Source organism: Marmota marmota, unplaced genomic scaffold (assembly GCF_001458135.2).
Source record: "Marmota marmota marmota unplaced genomic scaffold, marMar, whole genome shotgun sequence".
In the NCBI taxonomy this organism is placed as follows: domain Eukaryota; kingdom Metazoa; phylum Chordata; class Mammalia; order Rodentia; family Sciuridae; genus Marmota; species Marmota marmota.
The window spans coordinates 1,635,603-1,657,055 of NW_026000026.1; the positions used below are offsets into that span (position 1 = coordinate 1,635,603).

The 21,453-nt window shown below is 65.4% G+C and overlaps 2 protein-coding genes across 4 annotated transcripts in view; one reads left to right on the forward strand and one right to left on the reverse strand.

Annotated features, from left to right (window-relative positions):
* The window catches only part of Lama5 (laminin subunit alpha 5), a gene marked incomplete at its 5' end in the record, with an annotated part of 43,237 nt that extends 26,022 nt beyond the window's left edge, over positions 1-17,215 (forward strand). The window contains 55 exons of the mRNA XM_015498081.1: positions 7-65; positions 366-526; positions 604-712; positions 922-1,019; positions 1,098-1,299; positions 1,414-1,540; positions 1,929-2,068; positions 2,548-2,663; positions 2,747-2,958; positions 3,326-3,530; positions 3,711-3,855; positions 4,019-4,159; positions 4,293-4,454; positions 4,717-4,818; positions 4,900-4,983; positions 5,550-5,780; positions 6,311-6,424; positions 6,524-6,651; positions 6,837-6,917; positions 6,997-7,211; positions 7,507-7,607; positions 7,693-7,873; positions 7,961-8,110; positions 8,590-8,741; positions 8,820-8,930; positions 9,095-9,206; positions 9,643-9,813; positions 9,984-10,180; positions 10,292-10,408; positions 10,567-10,721; positions 10,893-11,034; positions 11,128-11,230; positions 11,539-11,649; positions 12,008-12,187; positions 12,261-12,409; positions 12,484-12,660; positions 12,767-12,903; positions 12,977-13,130; positions 13,291-13,424; positions 13,497-13,659; positions 13,729-13,851; positions 13,939-14,087; positions 14,166-14,298; positions 14,366-14,512; positions 14,629-14,759; positions 14,848-15,009; positions 15,091-15,229; positions 15,320-15,459; positions 15,531-15,723; positions 15,792-15,947; positions 16,046-16,196; positions 16,279-16,412; positions 16,491-16,584; positions 16,712-16,831; positions 16,953-17,215. Coding sequence (XP_015353567.1) covers positions 7-65; positions 366-526; positions 604-712; positions 922-1,019; positions 1,098-1,299; positions 1,414-1,540; positions 1,929-2,068; positions 2,548-2,663; positions 2,747-2,958; positions 3,326-3,530; positions 3,711-3,855; positions 4,019-4,159; positions 4,293-4,454; positions 4,717-4,818; positions 4,900-4,983; positions 5,550-5,780; positions 6,311-6,424; positions 6,524-6,651; positions 6,837-6,917; positions 6,997-7,211; positions 7,507-7,607; positions 7,693-7,873; positions 7,961-8,110; positions 8,590-8,741; positions 8,820-8,930; positions 9,095-9,206; positions 9,643-9,813; positions 9,984-10,180; positions 10,292-10,408; positions 10,567-10,721; positions 10,893-11,034; positions 11,128-11,230; positions 11,539-11,649; positions 12,008-12,187; positions 12,261-12,409; positions 12,484-12,660; positions 12,767-12,903; positions 12,977-13,130; positions 13,291-13,424; positions 13,497-13,659; positions 13,729-13,851; positions 13,939-14,087; positions 14,166-14,298; positions 14,366-14,512; positions 14,629-14,759; positions 14,848-15,009; positions 15,091-15,229; positions 15,320-15,459; positions 15,531-15,723; positions 15,792-15,947; positions 16,046-16,196; positions 16,279-16,412; positions 16,491-16,584; positions 16,712-16,831; positions 16,953-17,092 — 7,841 coding nt within the window. The remainder of the gene's footprint in view (positions 1-6; positions 66-365; positions 527-603; positions 713-921; positions 1,020-1,097; positions 1,300-1,413; positions 1,541-1,928; positions 2,069-2,547; positions 2,664-2,746; positions 2,959-3,325; positions 3,531-3,710; positions 3,856-4,018; positions 4,160-4,292; positions 4,455-4,716; positions 4,819-4,899; positions 4,984-5,549; positions 5,781-6,310; positions 6,425-6,523; positions 6,652-6,836; positions 6,918-6,996; positions 7,212-7,506; positions 7,608-7,692; positions 7,874-7,960; positions 8,111-8,589; positions 8,742-8,819; positions 8,931-9,094; positions 9,207-9,642; positions 9,814-9,983; positions 10,181-10,291; positions 10,409-10,566; positions 10,722-10,892; positions 11,035-11,127; positions 11,231-11,538; positions 11,650-12,007; positions 12,188-12,260; positions 12,410-12,483; positions 12,661-12,766; positions 12,904-12,976; positions 13,131-13,290; positions 13,425-13,496; positions 13,660-13,728; positions 13,852-13,938; positions 14,088-14,165; positions 14,299-14,365; positions 14,513-14,628; positions 14,760-14,847; positions 15,010-15,090; positions 15,230-15,319; positions 15,460-15,530; positions 15,724-15,791; positions 15,948-16,045; positions 16,197-16,278; positions 16,413-16,490; positions 16,585-16,711; positions 16,832-16,952) is intronic.
* A 66-nt stretch (positions 17,216-17,281) lies between these two features.
* Positions 17,282-21,453, reverse strand: part of Adrm1 (ADRM1 26S proteasome ubiquitin receptor) — a 5,279-nt gene continuing 1,107 nt past the window's right edge. For 2 of the 3 annotated variants that reach the window (XM_015478607.2, XM_048810701.1), the window contains exons 2-10: positions 21,155-21,368; positions 20,505-20,621; positions 19,082-19,205; positions 18,827-18,913; positions 18,527-18,608; positions 18,152-18,384; positions 17,840-17,997; positions 17,605-17,707; positions 17,282-17,521 (exon numbers count right to left, since the gene is read on the reverse strand). In XM_015478607.2, the coding sequence (XP_015334093.1) occupies positions 17,415-17,521; positions 17,605-17,707; positions 17,840-17,997; positions 18,152-18,384; positions 18,527-18,608; positions 18,827-18,913; positions 19,082-19,205; positions 20,505-20,621; positions 21,155-21,367 (1,224 nt within the window). In that variant the 5' untranslated portion in view covers position 21,368 and the 3' untranslated portion in view covers positions 17,282-17,414. Of the gene's footprint in view, positions 17,522-17,604; positions 17,708-17,839; positions 17,998-18,151; positions 18,385-18,526; positions 18,609-18,826; positions 18,914-19,081; positions 19,206-20,504; positions 20,622-21,154; positions 21,369-21,453 lie in introns of those variants that run through there. The other variant, XM_048810702.1, reaches the window with a different exon arrangement.

Here is a 21,453-nt window from a genome sequence, read left to right on the forward strand (position 1 = left end):
GGCCCTGCCCCAGGGAGCAACTCAGCCCTTCGCACCCGCCACTGGCCGCCTGCCTGGGCAGTGATGTGCGTGTCTGGGGCCCGCGGGGGGTGGGCACCAGAAGACCTTAGCCTCGGGTACAGGTCCTGTCTCAGTGGCAGGATGCAGGTGCAGGGCAGTGGAGCAGACATGCACAACCACTGCCTGGTCCGGGGAAGCCGTGGCTCCTGCTGAGTGGGAGCTTCCCCAGCCTCCACCCCGAGACCTGGGTCAGTGTCTGCCCCCAGCTGCCCCAGCACTGGCACCTGGCCGTGATCAGCAGGCCCCCAAGACAGAAGTGGGAAACACAGGGACTGTAAGCCTCTGGTCATGCTGTCCTCCCCCAGGTGGATGTCCAGCTTCAGATAGTGGTGCCGCGGCCAGGCCGCTATGTCCTGGTGGTGGAGTATGCCAATGAGGATGCCCGCCAGGAGGTGGGCGTGGCTGTGCACAGCCCCCAGCAGGCCCCCCAGCAGGGCACACTCACCATCCACCCTTGCCCATACAGGTGGGCCGGGAGCAGGGTCGGGCTGGGCTGCGGGCTCTGCCAGATCTGCCCACCCGCTGACCACCCCTCTCCCCTAGCACCCTGTGCCGCGGCCCTGCTTTGGACACTCAGCACCACTTGGCCACCTTCCTGCTGGACTCAGAGGCCAGCGTCCGGCTCACAGCTGAGCAGGCGCGCTTCTTCCTGGTAAGGGGCCCCTTGGCCCCTGGGTACTAAGGAGCCCAAGATAAGGGGTGGGGGTGCCGCCAAGGAGCCAAAGGGCCCGAGGCACCAGGAGCCCTCCTTTCCTGTCCAGGGCGAGGTCCTATGCAGGGCAGGGTGCACTCCTGCGGGGTGGGTGGGTGGTGGGCTTCACCAGCACCGGGCGCGGCCACCACGCCTCCCTCCGCCCACAGCACAGCGTGAGCCTGGTGCCCCTGGGGGACTTCAGCATGGAGCTCGTGGAGCCGCGGGTGCGCTGCGTGGGCAGCCACGGCGCCTTTGGCCCCGGCAGGTAGTGGGGTCGCCAGGGATGGGAGGCCGTCAGGGACCCGTGGCTGGGACACTGGACTCACCCACGGTGCCTCCCCAGTGCCGCCTGTCTGCCCTCCCGCTTCCCGAAGCCGCCGCAGCCCATTGTTCTCAGGGACTGCCAGGTGCTGCCCCTGCCTCCCGGCCTCCCCCTGACCCACTCCCAGGAGTTGACTCCCGGGGCACCCCCAGCAGGACCTCAGCCTCGGCCCCCCACTGCTGTGGACCCCGACGCAGAACCCACCTTGCTGCGCCACCCCCAGGTGAGGGCCCAGGTGGGCCGTGGCCCCTGGAGGGACGGAGGTGAGGGTCAGGGCTGCACGCCCGGCCCTGACTCGGACCACCCAGGCTGTCCACTCACTGGAGCTCCCCTGCAGGGCACCGTGGTCTTCACCACCCAGGTGCCCACCCTGGGCCGCTACGCCTTTCTGCTGCACAGCTACCAGCCGGCCCACCCCACCTTCCCCGTGGAGGTGCTCATTAACGGGGGCCGCATCTGGCAGGGTGAGTGCTAAGGACAGACTCACGGGCGACGTGGCCAGCCATGTGCACCACGTGGCAGGTTGACACATCCATGTCCTGCTGTCAGTTCTCAAACCAGGTGCTCCAGGGCCACTGTGGGTGGCAGCCCCACCTGTCACCTCTCCCCTGGAAGGTCTTGTCCCCATGTCAGAATCCCTGGCTGGCTCTGTCGCACCTGGAGGGGGCCTGCTCCTAGGGTCCATGTGCCTCGTCCCGAGGGCTGTGAGGTGGAGCACTCAATGTCACAGTGCACTCTCCAGCATTGGCCTTGTCCTGGCGTCTCCTCCCCTGGTGTCCCCATAGTGCCCAGGGCCCACGACAGGGCTGTGGAGCCGGGGTGGTCAGCACTGACACTGCCTTCCCACTGCAGGCCACGCCAACGCCAGCTTCTGTCCCCATGGTTACGGCTGCCGCACGCTGGTGCTGTGTGAGGGCCAGGCCGTGCTGGACGTGACTGACCCTGAGCTCACTGTGACCGTGCGCGTGCCCGAGGGCCGGTGGCTCTGGCTGGTGAGTCCCAGGACTAGTGTCCTGCTCAGGGACTAGCCATGGCTCAGCCCAGGTGTGTCTCCTACCTGCTGTAGCCCCCAACCCCAGGTGCCAGGTGGGGTAGCCCTTGTCTCTGAAGACCACCACATGAGGCCAGTTGGGCCCTGGGAGTTGAGACAGTGTCCGACTGTCCCTTGAGCTTCTGCTGGTCAGAGTGGCCTTCCCAGAGAAGCCTAGCCTAGACAATGGGGAAGGGAGGAAGAAGAATGAGTGAAGAGCCAGGCACGAGATCCTCCGCCCTCTCCCTCTGCCCTCTGCCTCTGCACACTCCCCAGAGGTGAGCAGCCTGGCCACCTTCCTCCAGAGTGACCAGGACAGACTGGGCTGCCCAGCCTCAGGGGCGACCCCTTGCATACTTTGGCTGCAGGCTCGGCCACACTCCCCCAGCCCGGCCCTCAGCTGGACTCATGGGAGGGAAGGTGACCAGGCCTCTGCCCTAGGATTACATCCTGGTGGTCCCTGCGGAGGTCTACAGCTCCAGCTACCTCCGAGAGGAGCCCCTGGACAAGTCCTATGACTTCATCAGCCACTGTGCGGCCCACGGCTACCACATCAGGTGGGGCAGCACCATGGTCCAGGGTGGGGTCCGGGGTGGGGTCCAGGGTGGTTGCTGGCCTCACCACCTGTCCCCCAATTTAGCCCCAGCAGCTCATCCCTGTTCTGCCGAAATGCCGCCGCCTCCCTCTCCCTCTTCTACAATAACGGGGCCCGGCCTTGTGGCTGCCATGAGGTGGGAGCCACAGGCCCCTCGTGTGAGCGCTTTGGGGGCCAGTGTCCCTGCCGGGCCCATGTTATTGGCCGCGACTGCTCCCGCTGTGCCACTGGCTACTGGGGCTTCCCCAACTGCAGACGTGAGTACCATGGTGCTCAGGAGACCGGCCGCTGTGAGCGCTGGACCCCGAGGGGCACTTGCTGGTGGAGTGGGGTGTGCTAGGGAACATGGGCCGACGGTCAGCAGAAGGTTCTGGGGTTGTCTGTGGACCTCCGGCAGACAGTGGCCTGCACACAGGGTGCCCCTTGCAGGGCTGTCCAGAAGGCTCCAGGGACCGGCAGGTTGCCTGCAGCCCCCGGCACTGGACGTGGACTCTAGGCAGTTCCTGTGTGTCAGAGAAGCTGCCCTGGGTACAGGGGCCCAGCAGGGCAGGACTGGCATGGTCTTGAGGACTGCAGGTGGGCCTGAGTGGGGCAGAGGGCTCAGCCACTTGTGTCCCCCTGCAGCCTGTGACTGTGGTACCCGCCTGTGTGATGAGCGCACAGGCCGGTGCATCTGCCCCCCACGCACGGTGCCCCCCGACTGCCTGGTCTGCCAGCCCCAGACCTTCGGCTGCCACCCCCTGGTGGGCTGTGAGGAGTGTAACTGCTCAGGGCCCGGCGTCCAGGAGCTCACCGACCCCACCTGTGATGTGGACAGTGGACAGTGCAGGTGAGCTGGGAGGGCCCTGGCCTTGGGCAGTCGTGGGCCAGGAGTGACACTCACCCTTACCAGTGGGGCCGGCGTACCCTGCCCCCTCCAGCTCTGGGGGACACTGTCCAGACGGGGACCCTATGAGCTCTTGCATATGGGCAGGGTGAAGGAGGCTCAGCTGCTTCTGCCCACTGGCAGGTGCAGACCCAACGTGACCGGGCGCCGCTGTGACTCCTGTGCCCCCGGCTTCCACGGCTACCCCCGCTGCCTCCCCTGCCAGTGTCACGAGGCAGGCACGGCACCCAGCATCTGTGACCCCATCACAGGTCACTGCCACTGCAAGGTGAGCAGCCACCAGGCCCCTGTCCGGCGCCTCTTGGCCGAGATGTTGTCCTCGGCAACATTCTTGGGTGCTTAGAGCTCCCTGGAAGTTTTTGTGGGTGAGGGGGCGACAGTGACCCTGGGGCCAGGGCGACTGACCCCTGTTGCCTCCTCCTCTTGCCCAGGAGAATGTGCAGGGCCCACGGTGTGACCAGTGTCGCCTCGGAACCTTCTCCCTGGAGGCTGCCAACCCCAAGGGCTGCACCCGCTGCTTCTGCTTCGGGGCCACAGAGAGCTGCAGGAGCTCCGTCCATGCCCGCCACGAGGTACCACCTGGGGACCAGGACCGAGGCTGGCACCTCCTTGGGGAGAGCACACATCCCTCCCCAGGGGGACTGGAAAGCAGGGTGGGGCCACGCAGTGGGCACCCACCTTGGGTGACCCACCATGTGCCCACAGTTTGTGGACATGGAGGGCTGGACACTGCTGAGCAGTGACCGGCAGGTGGTGCCCCATGAGTGGCGGGCAGCGACGGAGCTGCTCCATGCAGACCTGAGGCGCGTGGACGACACCTTCCCCGAGCTGTATTGGCAGGCGCCCCGCTCCTACCTGGGGGACCGGGTGAGCAGGGGCACTGGGCCAGGGGGAGGGCAAGTCAAGGATGGCCGTTTCCTCTGGAGGCCTGGGAGGGGGCGGTGAGGTGTTGTCCAAGGATGCCCCCCCTTGAGGGGCACCTGAATGCTGGCCTGTTGCAAGAGAAGAAACCAGCAAGGGGCCAGCCCACGGCAGGGCTGCTACGAGAGTGTACCTGGCCCAGCCTCAGGACCACTCGCCAGTCTGTGGCCAGGGTCTAGTCAGGTGGTCCCCTCTGTCCTGCCACCAGGTGTCGTCCTATGGTGGGACCCTCCGCTATGAACTGCACTCAGAGACCCAGCGCGGTGACGTCTTCATCCCCACAGAGAGCCGGCCAGATGTGGTGCTACAGGTAATGACATGGTGGACATGGCCAGGTGCGCAGGAGGGTGGGCGCCAGCTGCTGGCCCTGACCCAGCCCACGTGTCTCCAGGGCAACCAGATGAGCATCATGTTCCTAGAGCCGGCGTACCCCGCACCGGGCCATGTTCATCGAGGGCAGCTGCAGCTGGTGGAGGTGGGTGGCGCTGGCCTGAGACCCAGCACGGCACAGCGGGCCCAGGGCCACTGCACCCACTCTCTAATGCAGAAGGCCCAGAGCAGGTGGCTGGGCAGGCAGGCTTCCTTCCCGGTCACTCGTGTGACACTGTCTTGCCGCTCCCTGGTGGTGACGGTGATGGGGTTCCCACCCTCAGTGGCCAGCCGGCTCCCTCCTTGTTTCCTCTAAGGCTCCAAGTGATGGACAGCCCTCTTTAGTGCCCCAAGTGGACCCATTTTTCATGTGCAGTTGATGTTTTGGTGTCCTGTTGAAGGGGACGGAGGGAGGTCAGGAAGGCCTGGCCTGCGTCCTGTTCTAGAAGCGCAGCCCTTCCCTGCACCCGAGCGCCTGGTGTACCTGGAGTGGCCTGGAGCGGCCCGGTGTGTGCTGTCAGGGAGGGTCCAGTGCTGGTTCTGCAGAGCGTGTCCTGTGCAACCTCCTCCTTCCTGTCCCTGTAACTCGTGTGCGTCTGTCCCGTCACGAGGGTCTAGCCTAGGCTCTGCCCACTGGGTGTGGCCCACTGAGGTCCTTTCTCGGTGCTGCAGGGGAACTTTCGACACCTGGAGACCCACAGCGCTGTGTCCCGGGAAGAGCTCATGATGGTGCTGGCGGGCCTGGAGCAGCTGCAGATCCGTGCCCTCTTCTCACAGACCTCCTCGGCCATCTCCCTGGGTAGGGTGGTGCTGGAGGTGGCCAGCGAGGCAGGCAGAGGGCCTCCAGCCAGCAGTGTAGAGCTGTGCATGTGCCCAGCCAACTACCGTGGGGACTCGTGCCAGGTAGGCACTGGGGGTGGCTGCCCCTGCACACACCTCCCCCTGAGCATTCTCCCTGTCTGTCCCCACGCTGCCTGCTGGCCCGTATGCCTGCCCGTGGTCAGCTGTTCTCCCCGCTGTCCACGCCCATGCCCCTGCACACAGCTGCTGTTGATGTGTTCCCTGCACGCTGCCCCCGCCAGCCGTCCACCCTGCGTCACGTACCACCTGTCCTGCCCCACATCTTAGCCACTCCTCTCACCTGTCCTAAGTGGCACCTGCCCCCTCCAGTCCTAAGTGGCACCTGCCCCTTCAGGGGCTGGTGTCTGGACACTCCCTGGAAAGAGATACTCTGTGTGGAGGGGCTGGTCACCTGAGCCAGTGCATCTGCCTGGCTCTGGGGTGTTCTTGGGTCTGGGGACCAGCGCCAGACACTTGCCCTGCCTCTAGCTGCCCAGGCCAGCCTCTGACCCCGTGGTGCCTATGCTGTGCCGGCAGCCTCCCTGCCCGCCCTGCTCCCTCGCCCATCTCCAATACCCCCTGCACTCCCCCAGGAATGTGCCCCCGGCTACTACCGGGACATCAAAGGCCTCTTTCTGGGCCGCTGTGTGCCCTGTCAGTGCCACGGCCATTCAGACCGCTGCCTCCCTGGCTCTGGCATCTGTGTGGTGAGTAGGCCAGGGAGAGCGGGCTTCCACTGAGGGCACAGTCCAGGGAGGAGGGCCTGGGGCCTCCACTGTCTGTGCCGACTGTCCCCTTTGCCCTAGGGCTGCCAGCACAACACCGAGGGGGACCACTGTGAGCGCTGCCAGGCTGGTTTTGTGCGCAGCAGCTCAGGGGACCCCACAGCCCCCTGTGTCAGCTGCCCCTGCCCCCTGGCAGTACCTTCCAACAAGTAAGTGCCCAGCACTCCCCGCTGAGACCCCCAGCCTGGCTCCTGCAGCCCCTCCAGAACCCCGTGTCTCCCTGGTGAGGCTCATGCTGCCCCCTGGAGGCCCAGGGCAGAGGGTGGGCCCCTGAGGTAGGGCTGCTCCCAGGATGGAGGGGCAGGCACATGGTGAGCGACTGATGTCCTTACAGCTTCGCGGAGGGCTGTGTCCTGCGAGGTGGCCGCACCCAGTGCCTCTGCAGACCTGGTTATGCTGGAGCCTCCTGCGAGCGGTGAGCTGGGGGTGGGCCACATGTAGACCCAGGCTGCTCCTGGGGGGCCGCGGGACACTGACCAGCCGTCCATCCCTAGATGCGCACCTGGCTTCTTCGGGAACCCTCTGGTGCTGGGCAGCGTGTGCCAGCCCTGTGATTGCAGTGGCAACGGTGACCCCAACGTGATTGTCAGTGACTGCGACCCCCTGACCGGGGCCTGCCGCGGCTGCCTGCACCACACCACAGGGCCCCGCTGCGAGCGCTGTGCCCCGGGATTCTACGGCAACGCCCTGCTGCCTGGCAACTGCACCCGTAGGCCCGGGGTGGGGACGTGGGGTGTACCGGGGGCAGGCTGCAGCTGGCACTGAGCCCCCTGGGCTGGCAGGGTCCCTTCCACCTCATGGGCACGGTCAGCTTCACGGTCAGTCCCCACAGTTCCCCTGCGTCCAGGGAGGGCAGCCTGGGCAGGGCTCAGGGAGGAGGGCCAGGTCAGACAGCGAGCTGGTGGCCATGGGGGTCTGAGCAGCCTGGACCAGTCGGCAGGGTGGCGATGGGCATAAGGCCTGGGGGTGGGGCCAGGGCAGTTGTCACAGCCACCTTTCCGCAGGGTGTGACTGCTCCCCCTGTGGGACCGAGACCTGTGATCCCCAGAGTGGGCGCTGCCTCTGCAAGACAGGTGTGGCTGGGCAGCGCTGTGACCGCTGTCAGGTACTGCTGCTGGGAGCCGGGAGCTCAGGGCTGGAGGCGGGTATTGAGGGCCATGCAGGGCTGTGACCACAGCCTGTGCCCACAGGAAGGACACTTTGGCTTTGAGGGCTGTGGGGGCTGCCAGCCTTGTGCCTGTGGACCAGCTGCAGAGAGCTCCAAGTGTCACCCCCAGACTGGACAGTGCCAGTGCCAACCCGGGGCCGGGGGACTCCAGTGCCGCGAGTGTGCCCCTGGTCACTGGGGGCACCCAGAGCAGGGCTGCAGGCGTAAGTATGGCCAGGGGCCAGTGGAGGGCGTATGAATGGTCAACACCCTGAGGTCAGGGAGCCCTGTTCACCCTGACCTCTCCACAGGCTGCCAGTGCCCAGAGGGACACTGTGACCTGCACACAGGCCGCTGCACCTGTCCCCCAGGGCTCAGTGGGGAGCGCTGTGACACCTGCGGCCAGCAGCACCAGGTGCCGGTGCCTGGCGGGCCCGGGGGCCATGGTGTCCACTGCGAAGGTGTGTCCCACCCTGCACCTCTGCCCTGTCTCTGTCCCACCCTGCAGTTCCACCCAGCAGAGTGGGAGTCCCAACTCATATGGACCTCGCCGTGCAAAGGACCCCATGCCCGTCCTTAGGTCTACTGAGTCCTCCTGACCCCCATGATGGCCTTAATTGACCTGGGACCCCTACCGACCTTGGATCCCTATACCAATCTTGGATCCCTGTTACCTGGACACCTCCTGCCCAGCTGAGACTCGTCCCAACTGACCCAAGGGGCACTGTTGTCACTGCCACTTCTCTGGCAGACCTTCTGGCTCCATGTTGACCTCTGACCCTGTCCCTAGCTCTGGTGCTGATCCCTTTCTCTGACCCCATGTCCTTGCCATAACCCCAGACCTCCCACCAATCCTGGGCCCCTGTATTGATCTCGTGACCCCTGGCTGACCCATGCACACCGTGCTGACCCCACGATCTCTGGCCCCTTACTACCACAGTGTGTGACCACTGCGTGGTCCTGCTCCTGGATGACTTGGAGCGGGCTGGCGCCGTCCTCCCCACCCTCCGTGAGCAGCTCCAGGGTGTCAATGCCAGCTCCGTGGCCTGGGCCCGGCTGCACAGGCTGAACGCCTCCATCGTGGACCTACAGGTACCACGCCACTCCAGGGCCCCTCCACGGCCCCTCCAGGGCCCTGCAGGGCAGGCACCCACTTCCTGCTCCCCACAGAGCCAGCTCCGGAGCCCATTGGGCCCCCGCCATGAGATGACACAGCAGCTGCAGGCCCTGGAGGAGCAGAGCACAAACCTTGGGCAGGACGTGCAGCAGCTGGGTGGCCAGGCAGGACCCTGGGAGACCCCTGGCCCAGTCCCCTGGGGGCCCACCTCTTTGGGAGACTCTGGGAGCCTCCAACACTTTGCCATCCCAGGCCGTCCCCTGTGCCCCTGTCCAGCCCCGCCCCTCCCCACAGCAGAGCTATGGGCTGAAGGACATGTCACCCACAGGCTGCAGGAGCCCGAGACTGGGCAGGCCAACTGCTGGGCACCACTGAGGCCACCCTCAGCCGGGTGCAGGTGCTGCTGGGGACCCTCCAGGCTGTGGACCACACCCTGAATGGTAGGCTGGAGCCCAGGCTGGCTGGCCAGGGCTGCCTCAGGGTGTGCGCCCTGGGTCTGCATCTGAGCCTGGCCTTGAAGTGCCGTGGGCAGACTGGAGGTGGAGAAATGGCACCTCTGGAGGGAACAGCGGAGCGTCAGGAGGTGGGCGAGGGGCTGACCTCACCCAGCCTCCCTGGAAGAACCTGGGTTGATAGTCACACTTGCAGACTGGTCACACGTGAGATGTGAGACTGCGAAGTAGCCCCTGAGCTCCTGACACAGGAGCTACCCCAGCCAGAGGGTGGAAAAGAGGGTGTTTCAGCTGCAGCTGGTCAGCGACCAGGAGTTGGCTTCGACGAGGGGCAGAAAAGGCAGCTGAGGATGCAGGCTCAACAGCTGTCGGGGTTACTGGGCAACAGGCCAGCCGCAGGACCTGACAGCCCCCTCCCTTGTAGAGTTGGCATCCCAGATGGGCCACCTGTCACCAGCCAATGCTTCAGTCCCGTCGGGTGAGCAGCTGCGCCAGACGCTGGCAGAGGTGGAACGGCTGCTCCAGGAGATGCGGGCACGTGACCTGGAGGCCCCCCGGGCAGTGGCAGAAACTGAGCTAGCTGAGGCCCAGAGGCGTAAGTGTGCTGGCCCCTGTCAGGCAGGACTGGGAAGGGGCAGGGACATGGCTTGGGAGCCCAGCTGAGGTCAGTGTGGACTGGCACTAGTCAGGGACCAGGTGAGGACTAAGGGTCACGAAGGAAGCTGGCTTCCAGAGTGACCGTCCTCACACCCCTGTGTTGGCCAGTGCTGGCCCGCGTCCAGGATCAGCTGACCAGCCGCTGGGAGGAGAATCAGGCACTGGCTACACGCACCCGCAATCAGCTGGCCCAGCACGAGGCCAGCCTCATGGACCTGCGTGAGGCCCTGAACCGGGCAGTGGACACCACACGGGAGGCTGAAGAACTCAATAGCCACAACCTGGCACGCCTGGAGGAGGCCTTGGTGAGAACTTAGCCCTCCCCGCCCAGCAGCCCTCCCCCTCTCCCTCCCCCCAGCAGCCCTCTCCCCCCACACACATCTTTTAATCCCATCCTCCCCTAACTTTTCCTTCAGCAACGGAAGCAGGAGCTGTCCCGGGACAATGCCACCCTGCAGGACACTCTGCAGGCTGCCAGGCACACCCTGGCCCGTGTCTCTGAGCTTCTGCATGGCATGGACCAGGCTGAGGAGGTTAGCACAGCTGTCCTCTTGGCCCTTCCTGCCCAGGCTCCTGTAGGGCTGCAGCCTGAGGCTAGTTTGGGGGCTCACTTATATAGAGAGTGAGGCCCTTGGGCAGGTGGGCAGTGCATAGGTCTCAGGAGGGTCCCACTGAGCCCACCCACCCCTAGGACCTAGAGCACCTGGCTGCCAACCTGGATGGGGCCCGGACACCACTGTTGCAGAAGATACAGACTTTCTCCCCAGCGGGCAGCAAGGTGGACTTGGTGGAGGCTGCCGAGGCCCACGCACAGCAGCTGGACCAGCTGGCCCACAACCTGTCCAGGTGCGTGGTCCAATGGGGAGAGCCCCAGTTTCACCTGGGGCTGCAGCCAGATCTCCCTGGGGGATCCAGGCCTCCCTCAGCCCACAGGAAATCAGGGTCCAGCCTGGCAGGAAGCAGCCGGAGAGGCAGAGGGTTCACTTAGATGCCCTTTGATCCCCCCTCCCCGACCAGCATCATCCTCGGTGTCAACCAGGACCGCTTCATCCAGAGGGCCGTGGAGGCCAGCAATGCCTACAGCAGCATCCTGGAAGCTGTGCAGGCTGCGGAGGTGGCCGCTGGCCAGGCTCAACAGCAGGCGAGCCGTACATGGGAGGTGCGTTCCCAGCCCTCCCCTCAGCTCAACCGGAGCCCCTGAGCCTGCCCACCTCCCCCGCAGTGTGGCCTGAACCTGTTCTTGTGCCTGCAGGTGGTGGTGCAGCAGGGCCTGGCAGCTCAAGCCCAACAGCTGCTGACCAACAACAGTGCCCTGGAAGAGGCCGTCCGTGGGCAGCAGCAGAGGTTGGGCCTCGGTGAGTGCTGGGGTCTGATGCGGACGTCCAGGCTCTTTAGAGCCCCTTGGCTTCTGGGCTGCATCTGTGTGGGGTTTGAGGTTGCTAGAGTGTGGCTCAGGGTGAGTGGGCTCTGCTCCACCTGTCCATGTCCACCTGAGGGCCCCACAAAGCCTGCCATCCTCTGGGGTGTGCGTGGACCAAGGAGGCGCAGCCAGACAGGGTTGAAGCTGGGCCCCGCGTCCAGGTGGCTGTCCACCTCTGTATGTGTGGCTTGGTCCTGGGGTCTTGGGGGAGGGCTCCCCAGTGCTGAGCTGCCTGTCCTACAGCACGGGTCACCCTGCAAGGTGCCAGGACCCAGCTCCACGATGTCCAGGCCAAGAAGGACCAGCTTGCAGCCCAGATCCAGGCCACCCAGGCCATGTTGGCCATGGACACAGGTACTTGGTCACTTGTCCTGCCGCTGCTCCCATTCCTTCATCGCCATGGTGCCCAGGCAGGGGTGGATGTTGGGCATCATGGGAAGGGCGTCCTGGGGGCTGGGAGCAGCTGGTCAGTCTATGAGCACAGAGGCCAGAGTGGGGCCAGTGGGGCTGGAGCTGTGGGCCGGGCGAGGGCCTAGGAGGTGCAGTGGCCAGGTGGGGATGGTGGAGGGCACGCGTCCTGGGTCGGGCGAGGCGGAGCCTGTTTTCAAGGGTACTGAGCTGCAGGGTGTGGGGACCGAGTCAAGCAGAGGGGCTTGGTAAAGCCGAGCCCAGAAAGTGCTCAGCCGGCTCCTGCCAAGCGTGTCCTCTGCAGATGGGACTGCGGAGAAGATCAGCCATGCTAAGACTGTGGCCAGAGAAGCACAGGACACGGCTGCCCGTGTGCAGTCTCAGCTCAAGGATATGCAGAGGAACGTGGAACGGTGGCAGGGCCAGTTTGGGGGCCTGCAGGGCCAGGACCTGGGCCAGGTGGTGCTTGACACAGGCCGCTCAGGTGAGCAGCAGTCCGTGGAGCTCCTGGGGTAGAGGGAGGAGAGCAAGACTCTCAGCCCTGCCCTGCCCCACAGTGTCCACCCTGGAGAAGACTCTGCCGCAGCTGCTGGCCAAGCTGGGTGACCTGGAGAACCGTGGAGGGCACAACGCCAGCCTGGCTCTGTCTGCCAACATCGGCCGCGTGCGGGAGCTCATTGCCCAGGCCCGGGGTGCCGCCAGCAAGGTGGGTGGGAGTCCCAGGACCCGGCGGGTGGCCAGGAGACCAGGTGCTGACCACTGACTTTCCCGTTCCCACAGGTCAAGGTGCCCATGAAGTTCAATGGGCGCTCTTGGGTGCAACTGCGTGCCCCGCGGGACCTTGCTGATCTCGCCGCCTACACTGCGCTCAAGTTCTACCTGCAGGACTCGGAGCCGGCACCGCCACCCGGGCAGGATGCTGGGGACCACTTTGTGTTGTACATGGGCAGCCGCCAGGTACTGGGCAGGGGAGAGGGGGAGAGACTGGGCTGGGCATCAGGTTGGCAGTAGGCGGAGCATGGTCCCTGCCCCAACTGTCCTTCCACTGCCACTGCCACCACAGGCCACTGGAGACTACATGGGCGTGTCCCTGCGCAACCAGAAGGTGCACTGGGTGTACCGGCTGGGGGAGGCCGGGACTGCAACCCTCAGCGTGGACCAGAACATCGGGGAGCAGTTCGCAGCTGTCAGCATGGACAGGTGGGGGGCCCGCAGCGGGGCCAGGACCTCCACTGCCGCGCGGGCCCATTCTCACACTCACCTCTGTCCTCAGGACCCTCCAGTTTGGCCACATGTCTGTCACGGTGGAAAACCAGATGGTCCACGAGACCAAGGGGGACACCGAGGCCCCTGGGGCAGAAGGTCTGCTCAGCCTGCGGCCTGATGACTTTGTCTTCTATGTGGGAGGGTACCCAAGCAATTTCACGGTAAGCCCGGCCCAGGCTCAGGGAGCAAGCCAGCAGCTCTTGCTTTTCTTGCCCTGGGAAGTTCTTCTCAGTGTTTAGCCTCAATTCATCATACTGTAGTCTGAGTTCCCATCAGTGTCTCCCGGGTAGGGGTTTCACTAACTGCGTGCTGTGCCTACAGCCCCCTGCACCTCTCCACTTCCCTGGTTACCGGGGCTGCATTGAGATGGACACTCTAAACGAGGAGGTGATCAGTCTCTATAACTTCGAGAGGACCTTTTTGCTCAACACAGCCGTGGACAAGCCGTGTGCCCGGTATGTGTGGCCTGGTCTCACCTGCCCCACCCACCCACCCACCCTCCACTGACCCCGACCTCTGACCTGCAGCTCCAAGTCGACTGGGGACCCATGGCTCACAGACGGCTCCTACCTGGATGGCACGGGCTTCGCCCGCATCGGCTTCGAGAGGCAGCCCAGCAGCACAAAGCGCTTTGAACAGGAGCTTCGCCTCGTGTCCCACAGTGGGATCATCTTCTTCCTGGAGCACCAGGCACGGCCCAGCCCCAGCCCGGCCCCAGCCCGCCCCCTGCCTCTGTGCTGACCCTCCCTCTACCTCCAGGGCCAGTTCCTGTGCCTGGCCGTGCGCGAAGGCAGCCTTGTGCTCCTCTTCGACTTCGGCGCTGGGCTGAAGGAGGCCATCCCGCTGCAGCCCCCGCCCCCACTGACTGCGGCCAGCAAGGCGGTAAGGCCAGCTAGGCGGTAAGGCCAGCGCGGGGCGGGGGGGACAGGTGGGCTGGTGAGGACCTGCTCACAGCCACTGCCCCTCCAGATCCAGGTGTTCCTGCTGGCCGGCAGCCGCAAGCGCGTGCTGGTGCGCGTGGAGAGGGCCACGGTGTTCAGCGTGGACCAGGACAACGCCCTGGAGCTAGCCGACGCCTACTACCTGGGTGGGGTGCCTCCAGAGCAGCTGCCCCCGAGGTGACCATGGCACTTGGCTGGGGCTGGAGGGAGGGGCGGCCCCCGTAGCCCGAGGTGCCTGACCCTGCCGTCCCACAGCCTGCTCGGGCTCTTCCCCTCCGGAGGCTCCATCCGCGGCTGCGTCAAGGGCATCAAGGCCCTGGGCAAGTACGTGGACCTCAAGAGGCTCAACACCTCGGGCATCAGCTTCGGCTGCACCGCGGACCTGCTGGTGAGCGCCTCCCCTGGGCGGGCAGCCTGGCTCCAGGCCTGGCGGGCACTCAGCAAGCCCTCCACAGGTGGGACGCGCGGTTGCGCTGCACGGCCACGGCTTCCTGCCCCTGGCCCTCCCCGCCGTGGTGCCCCTCACCAGCGACGACTTCTACTCTGGCTTTGGCTTCCGCAGCACCCAGGACGACGGCCTGCTCTACTACCACACGTCCCCGGTGAGCTCGCCCGAGGCCCACTCCTGCTCCCACCTGCTGTGGGGACTGGCGGGTCGGGAGTGGCTGGGGGGAGTCTGAGCCCGTGGCCTGCTGGCTCACCTGGCCGCTGTCTGCAGGACGGGTCCTGCCAGGTGTCCTTGCAGCAGGGCCACATGGTCCTTCAATTTCTGAGAACAGAGGTGAAGGTAGACGGGGTCTTTGCTGACGGAGCCAGCCACTATGTCACCTTCTACCGCAACGGCACAGAGTGAGCCCGCCTGCCGCACCTCTGCCTCCATGGGTCTGGGCCAGGCCAGGGGGGCGGACAGGCCTGGACACCCCACACTCTCTCCCAGGCTTATGGTCTACGTGGATGACCAGCTGCAGCCGACGATGAGGCACCAGGGACCCAGGCTCCCCACGCCCGAGGGCCCCCCACAGCTCTCCCTGGGAGGCCAGCCTGAGTCTGGTATCTTGCCCAACTTCAGTGGCTGCATCAGCAACGTTTTTGTTAAGCGGTGAGCGCGTGGGCAGTGGGCAGTGGGCCGTGGGGCGTGAGCCGCTGGGCCGCCTCGGCTGCTGACACACCTGCCCCACAGGCTCCAGGGGCCACAGCGCGTGCTCGACTTGCAGCAGAACCTGGGTGGTGTCAACGTGAGCACGGGCTGTGCGCCAGCCTCCCCACACACCCAGACCCTGGTGCAGGGACCACGAGGACTGCGGGCCGCGGTGCGGAAGGTGGGGTGTCCAGGGTGGCACGCGGGCAGAGCTGGGATGGGTGGGCTGGTGGCCCGGGCAGGTTGCCTGTATCCCTGTCCATGTCCCCAGGCCTCCCACCCCAGCCGTCGGCCCAGCCAGGGATCTGCCTGCATGCCACCCCTGCATCTCCGAACCATCCAAGACGCCTACCAGTTTTGGGGGCCCCTGCCTAGTCACCTGGAGTTTGCGGGTGTCCTGGTCCCCCAGAGGTAAGGGCTGGCCAGTCTGGGTGGGTGCGAGAGGCTACCAAGGCAAGGCTGACACCAGGCTGGGCTTTCAGGTCCCACATCTCGATGCTCGTCCGCCCTGACGCCCCCCGGGGCCTCCTGCTCTTTGCTGCCCCCTTGACGGCTAGCAGCCCTTCCCTGGCGCTCTTCCTGAGCCACGGATACTTGGTCGCACAAACAGAAGGCCCTGGGCTGCAGCTCCGCGTCCAAAGCCGCCAGCGTTTGCGGGCAGGCCGGTGGCACACGGTGAGGGAGTCTGAGAGGGGGGACTTGGGAGGGCCCAGGAGCACCTCTGACCAGCTCTGCCTCCCCAGGTGTCTGTGCGCTGGGAGGAGAGTCGGATCCGGTTGCTGGTGGACGGAACCCGGGCCAGGAGCCAGAAGGGACGCCCCCAGAGGGTGACAGCCCCCTGGTCACACACCCTCTTTGTGGGGGGCCTCCCAGTTGGCAGACACAGCCCCAAGCTCCCTGTGAGAACTTTTGCCCTCACCCTGTCCTGGCCTCACCCAACTACTTACTGTCCCCTGCTCTCAGGAGCCTGCTGACCCCAGCCACCTCCTCTTCACAGGTGGCCACCGGGCTCAGTGGCTGTGTGAAAGGACTGCAGCTGAATGGGGAGCCCCTGGGTGACCCCACACAGATAGTGGGGGTCACACCCTGCCCCTCAGGCCCCCTGCAGGACGGCCTCTTCTTCCCGGGTGGTGGAGTCCTCACTCTAGGTTTGTGGGGACGGGAAGGCCCCGGGGGGGTGCTGGGAGGCTCTGGGCGGGCCCTCCTCTCCCACTGCGGCCTTCCCTACAGACCTCCCGGAGGCCACCCTGCCCGACGTGCGTCTGGAACTGGAGGTGCGGCCCCTGGCAGCCACTGGCCTGGTCTTCCACCTGGGCCGCACCCAGGATGCCCCCTACCTGCAGCTACAGTTGTCCAAGGAGCAGGTGAGCAGGGCTGCTTTAGAGCTGCAGTGACACTCAGGGGGACTGGGGTGGCAGCCCCTGACCTGTCCCCGACCCCAGGTCCTGCTGCGGGCAGACGACGGGGCAGGCGAGTTTGCCACGTGGGTGACACACCCCACTGTACTGTGTGACGGGAAGTGGCACCGACTGGCAGGTGAGTTGGCTCCTTCATGGCCAGGGAGCTGGGGTGGACTCAACAGGGGCAGCTGGAGAGCCTGTGCCTCGGCTGGCACTGAAGGGAGGGCAGGGCGGAGAATGGCACTCAAAAGCTGGCCCTGCAGCCATCAAGGGCGGGAGCGTGATCCGGCTGGAGGTGGACACACACAGCAACCACACGGTGGGCCCCTCGCCGGGCACCCTGGCTGATGCCCCAGCACCGCTGCACCTTGGAGGCCTGCCTGGTGAGTGTGGCCTCAGCCAAGTGGGGGGACCTCCCTGCTGGGGCAGAGGTGAGTGGGCGGGCAACCACGGGACTTCCTGCCACCCCCACCAGCCCTCCTCGTCCTTCTGCACCTGCCCCAGAGCCCACAGCGACAGCGCCTGGACGCCCCACCTTTCAGGGCTGCATGAGGAAGCTGATGGTGAACGGGCTCCCCACTGCTGGAACTCGCTCTGTGGGGGTCCAGGGGGCCGTGGGGGGCAGGGGCTGCCCCGCCTGGTAGTGCAGACCTCTCCCCAGGCTGTCCCTGCTGCCCAGCCCCCCTGCCCATGCCTAGTGGTGTGAGTCTGTGAACCACTGTCCTTCTTAAAAGCAAAAATTAAACGTTGTTAGTTCAAAACTGAAACTGGAGTGAGGCGTGTCCTGCAGGCAGAACATGGCGGGGTCTCCCCGGGCACAGAGACCAGAGGTGGCAGGTAAAAGAAAGGACCTTTATTTATCAGTAAGTCTGAAGGGAGGAGCGGTGGTTGCGCAGGACCCCAACCGCCACCAAGGAGCAGGAGTGCGCACGTGGTTGCACGCTGACCCTGCGCCCCGCCCATAACTTAGTCTAGACTCATGTCCTCCTCCTCGTCCTTCTTGTCCTTGGCGTCGCCCTCCTTCGGCTCTGATTTGGCGCTGTTCTGCATGGCTTTGGCAAACGCTTCCACATCTGAAACGCATTTCAACAGGCCACTGACCCTCCCCCAGGTCTGCCGCCCAAAGGGACAGAGGTGAGGGAGGAGAGGCACTCACCACCCTTGTTGGCGGCCTCCACGGCCTCCGCTGGAAGGCCGAACTGGCACATGAGGGGCCCCAGCTGCCCCGAGGCCAAGGCTGCGCTGAACATGCCCAGGGCCTGCAAGGAGAGTCCAAGCTGAGTGGGTGGGGGGGGGCTGCGCCCCCAGCAAGGCCTCGGGGCCACCTCGCTGGCTGCCAGGTCTGTGGGTACCCTCCTCAGGGCCCAGGGCCCAGGGCCTGGCCTGTCTACCTGCTGGAACTGGGGGGAGGTCAGTGTGTTCTGGATCTCCTCTGCAGTCTGGGGCAGCGACTCCCCCGAGGGCAGGTACGGCAGCAGGCGCTCCTGGACGTCTGCGTTGGCGAGGATGGGTGCCATGATCTCTGGCGTCAGCACGCTGGCCAGGTCCACTAGGGCACAAATGCACAGCCCTCAGTGGCCCGGTGCTGGCTTGGGCACCCACGGCGGGCAGCAGGGGGCAGGAGAGCTGAGACTCCTCTCCAGGGCCCAGGCCTCAGCTCCGCCCCACACTGTCCTAAGCCAGAGGGGCTCCTGTGGCCTTACCTTGCTGGCTGCCCCCTGGCCCGGCCGGCACGCTCATGGTAGCTAGGATACTCTGGAGGTCGCTCAACTGGATGGGCTGGGCAGGGCTGGCTGCCGCGCTGGTCCCAGTACCTGAGCTGGGTGCAGGGCTTGGGCTGGTCGCTGCGGCGGCTGCTGGGGCAGAAGGGGCTGGGGTGGCACGGGCGGAAGAGGTGGTGGAGGACGGGGTGACCGCTGCCGACTGGCTCCGGGAGCTGGGAAGAGCGAGCGCTGTGCTGGAGCAGCGAAGCCTGCCCGGGGCCACCATCCCTGGCAGGAGGCTCCCCGCCATGCCCATCTGTCCACCCCATCATTACTGACGGCAACTGCACGGCGGGCAGGGTGCTCCAGGCTCACCTGGACGAAGAGCTGCTCGCAGGAGGCCCACCGCTGCCCAGTAAGCTGGCCAGGCCCGGCCCAGTCAGAGCCCCAAGCCCACCTACAGGAGCAAGGAGATGTGTGCTCAGAACTCCCCTGACCCCAACCCACCTACAACAGAAAGGGAGGTCAGAGCCAGCACTTCCTCAAGTCTAGCAGGTCAGGCTCCCAAGTAGCCAGCTGGGGTCCTCCCTGGTGGCCTGGAGGGCCTCGCCCCCCCACCCCCCAAGGTAAACAGGCCCTGCCCGGGAGGAGCTGGGCAGAGAGCCGGGGCCTCACCCAGTCCTCCGAGGCCGGCTGGTCCGATGAGCTGCATGAGCTGGCTGTGGCTCATGTTCCCCAGCAGGCTCTGCAGGCCACCCTCACCTGGAAAACACAGGGCTCAGACGGGGGGCCTCCTGTGGCTTTGTCCCGTGACACCAGGGGAAGCCCCGAGCCCAGCTTCTCCCTGGAGACTTAAAAACAGCATGCTAACTCAGAACTCCTGGTCCACTTAAAACTACTGGCCTGCTCGCGGTGGCATGGCGACCTTACCGCCCAGTGCGGAGAGCTCGTGGCCCCCACTCCCACTTGCCCCCAGCGCCCCGGGCATCGGGGGGTTGTTCAGGTACTCGTTGACTTTCCGGCAGTGCTCCTCATCCTGGTCGGTCTTGGGCTCCTGTGGGGAGACCACGCAGCGCAGCTGAGCCCCCCAGGAGGCGCATGCCCTGCTGCCTGCTGGAGCCTGCACAGCAGCAGCCCTCGGCCCCAGCTCAGGAGACAGCATCCCAGAGTGGCAGCAGGGCTCAGCACTACTCTGCCACCTGCCACTGACTGCTGAGCTGGAGGTGCCCACTTCACAAGGGACACCACAGCTCGGATAGCATTTAGCACCAACACAGCCGCGCCCTCAGCTGAGACTCCTCGTGGTCTCCTCCCCTCCAGCTGGGCCTTCCCAGCCCCCAGCCTTGCCCACTAAGGGAGCTGGGAGAGGGGCCCAGGGTGTCTCCAAACACCTACTACAGACCTTGCCGGGCACAGGGGACCCAGGTACTGCCCCGGAGGCACAGGGCAAGACGCACTAAATGAGTCAAGTCAAGAATAAAGGCAGTGACGGAGGGGCGGGGCTCCGGTGGAGCACTCCCTGGCACGCTCGAGGCCCTGGGTTCCTGGGTTCCGTCCTCAGCACCAACCACGGGAAAATAAATGAATACAGACATTGTGTCCAACCCACTCAAGGGGAGAGTGCAGTCTGCACCAGCATGGGAGCCCCACTCACCATCCCCCCTGGCCCCCAGGCACAGCTGAGCAGTGGAAGGCCCCTGTCAACTGCAGCCACAGCTGCTGCTCTCTGGACAGTGCTGGGAGGGCACAGCCCACAGTCTGCAAACGGACATGGCCACCTATGTCTGTCCAATAAAAGGGGCACGCAGGCCCTTCCCATGCCCGACCCAGGGAGCAGACCCGCAGGCCCACGACGACGCCAGGTCCAGGTCACCCTGTGCAACTCCGCCTGCAGGAGCTCAGGACGGGGACCTGCGCCAGGGCCACCTCCAGAGGTAGAGCCAGCAGTGGCTCCCCGACTGGATGGACCCAACAGCTGTGGGCACAGGAGGCCGCGGGAGCATGTCCCTCTCCTCCAGCAGCAGTAGGGGGCTGTGTGTGGCCGGCTGGCCCTGCATCCCAGCCCAGCCTGGGCAAGCTGGCAAGATCCTGCCTCAAAATAAAAGCGAAAGGGTGGGCGTGGCCCTGTCTCTGCAGAGTGCAGCCTGTCAAGATGCCTCAGGGAGCCAAGGTCCTGCTGGTCTGCCCAGCCATGTGCCTCAGCGCTTAGACACGCCTCACTGTCCCCACACGCTGAACCAAGCTTCACTCAGACTGCCAGCGCAGCACCAGGCAGATGCGGGCAGCGTCTAACCTGACCAGTGCCAGCTGATCACCACCACAGAGCAGGCAGGACACCAGCCCTCCCGAGTACCTGCATCCAGAAGAAGAGCCGCTTGGACCCAGCCTTAAACTTGAGCACGTAGACCCTCCCGCTGGGGCACTGAGGCACGCGCTTGAACTCACAGTCATCAGGGAAGATAATCAAGTCCTGGTGACCACAAGGAGGCCAGGGAGTCACACACCCGCCCTGCTAAGGCCCAGCCTCTCAAGAATCCCTGCACCCCAAGAGAGCGGGCCTCTCCAAGCCCCTCACCAGCAGGTCTCTGCGGGTGGATGAGCCAGGGTCAGGGTGAAGGGCAGGATGCTAAGGGCCAGGCGGAACAAGGCCTCCAGATCCTGAAGGACACTGGGGAAGGCGCTCCGAGATGGGACAAGAGGTGACTGGCTTGCTCTGATTGTAACACAGAGCAGCCTAGTGTGAAGACAAAGGTCCCTACAGAGAGCCCTCCTGGCCGTCCACAGTGCCAGGCAACTGACCTTAACGTTCAAAGCCAGGGACTGGGTCTCGGGATGTGTCACCAGTGACCAGGGTCGCTGTGGCACATGACCCTACGTGGTGTGGCTGGAAGAAGCACCAGACAGCAAACCCCAGCAGATCCCTCCAAACCCGTGTGTGCCCAGGGGACCCCCACTGCCATCCAACTGCCTCGGCCTCGGGCAGCTCAGGCTGGCCGCACTTACGTCTTCCACGGTCCCAGATGTCCTGTCCTTCCAGCAGAAGTGAATGAGAGAGTCGTCTGTCTGCTGGATGTACACGAGCCCTTTCCGCTTGTCTGGAGTGACAGTAGTGCCTTTCAATGACATTTTCCCTGCCCGAAACTCCACCAGATACTTATTGGAGGACCCCCGAGAGCCTGGCACCAGGCTTGGGAACAGCGCGCCTGAAGTCGTCATCCTGAAAAAGCAAAGACGGGCACGAGGCCCAGCGAGCTGCGGGCGGGCACGGTCCCGGAAAGCTAGCCGCCGCCCCCTGCCCCCCC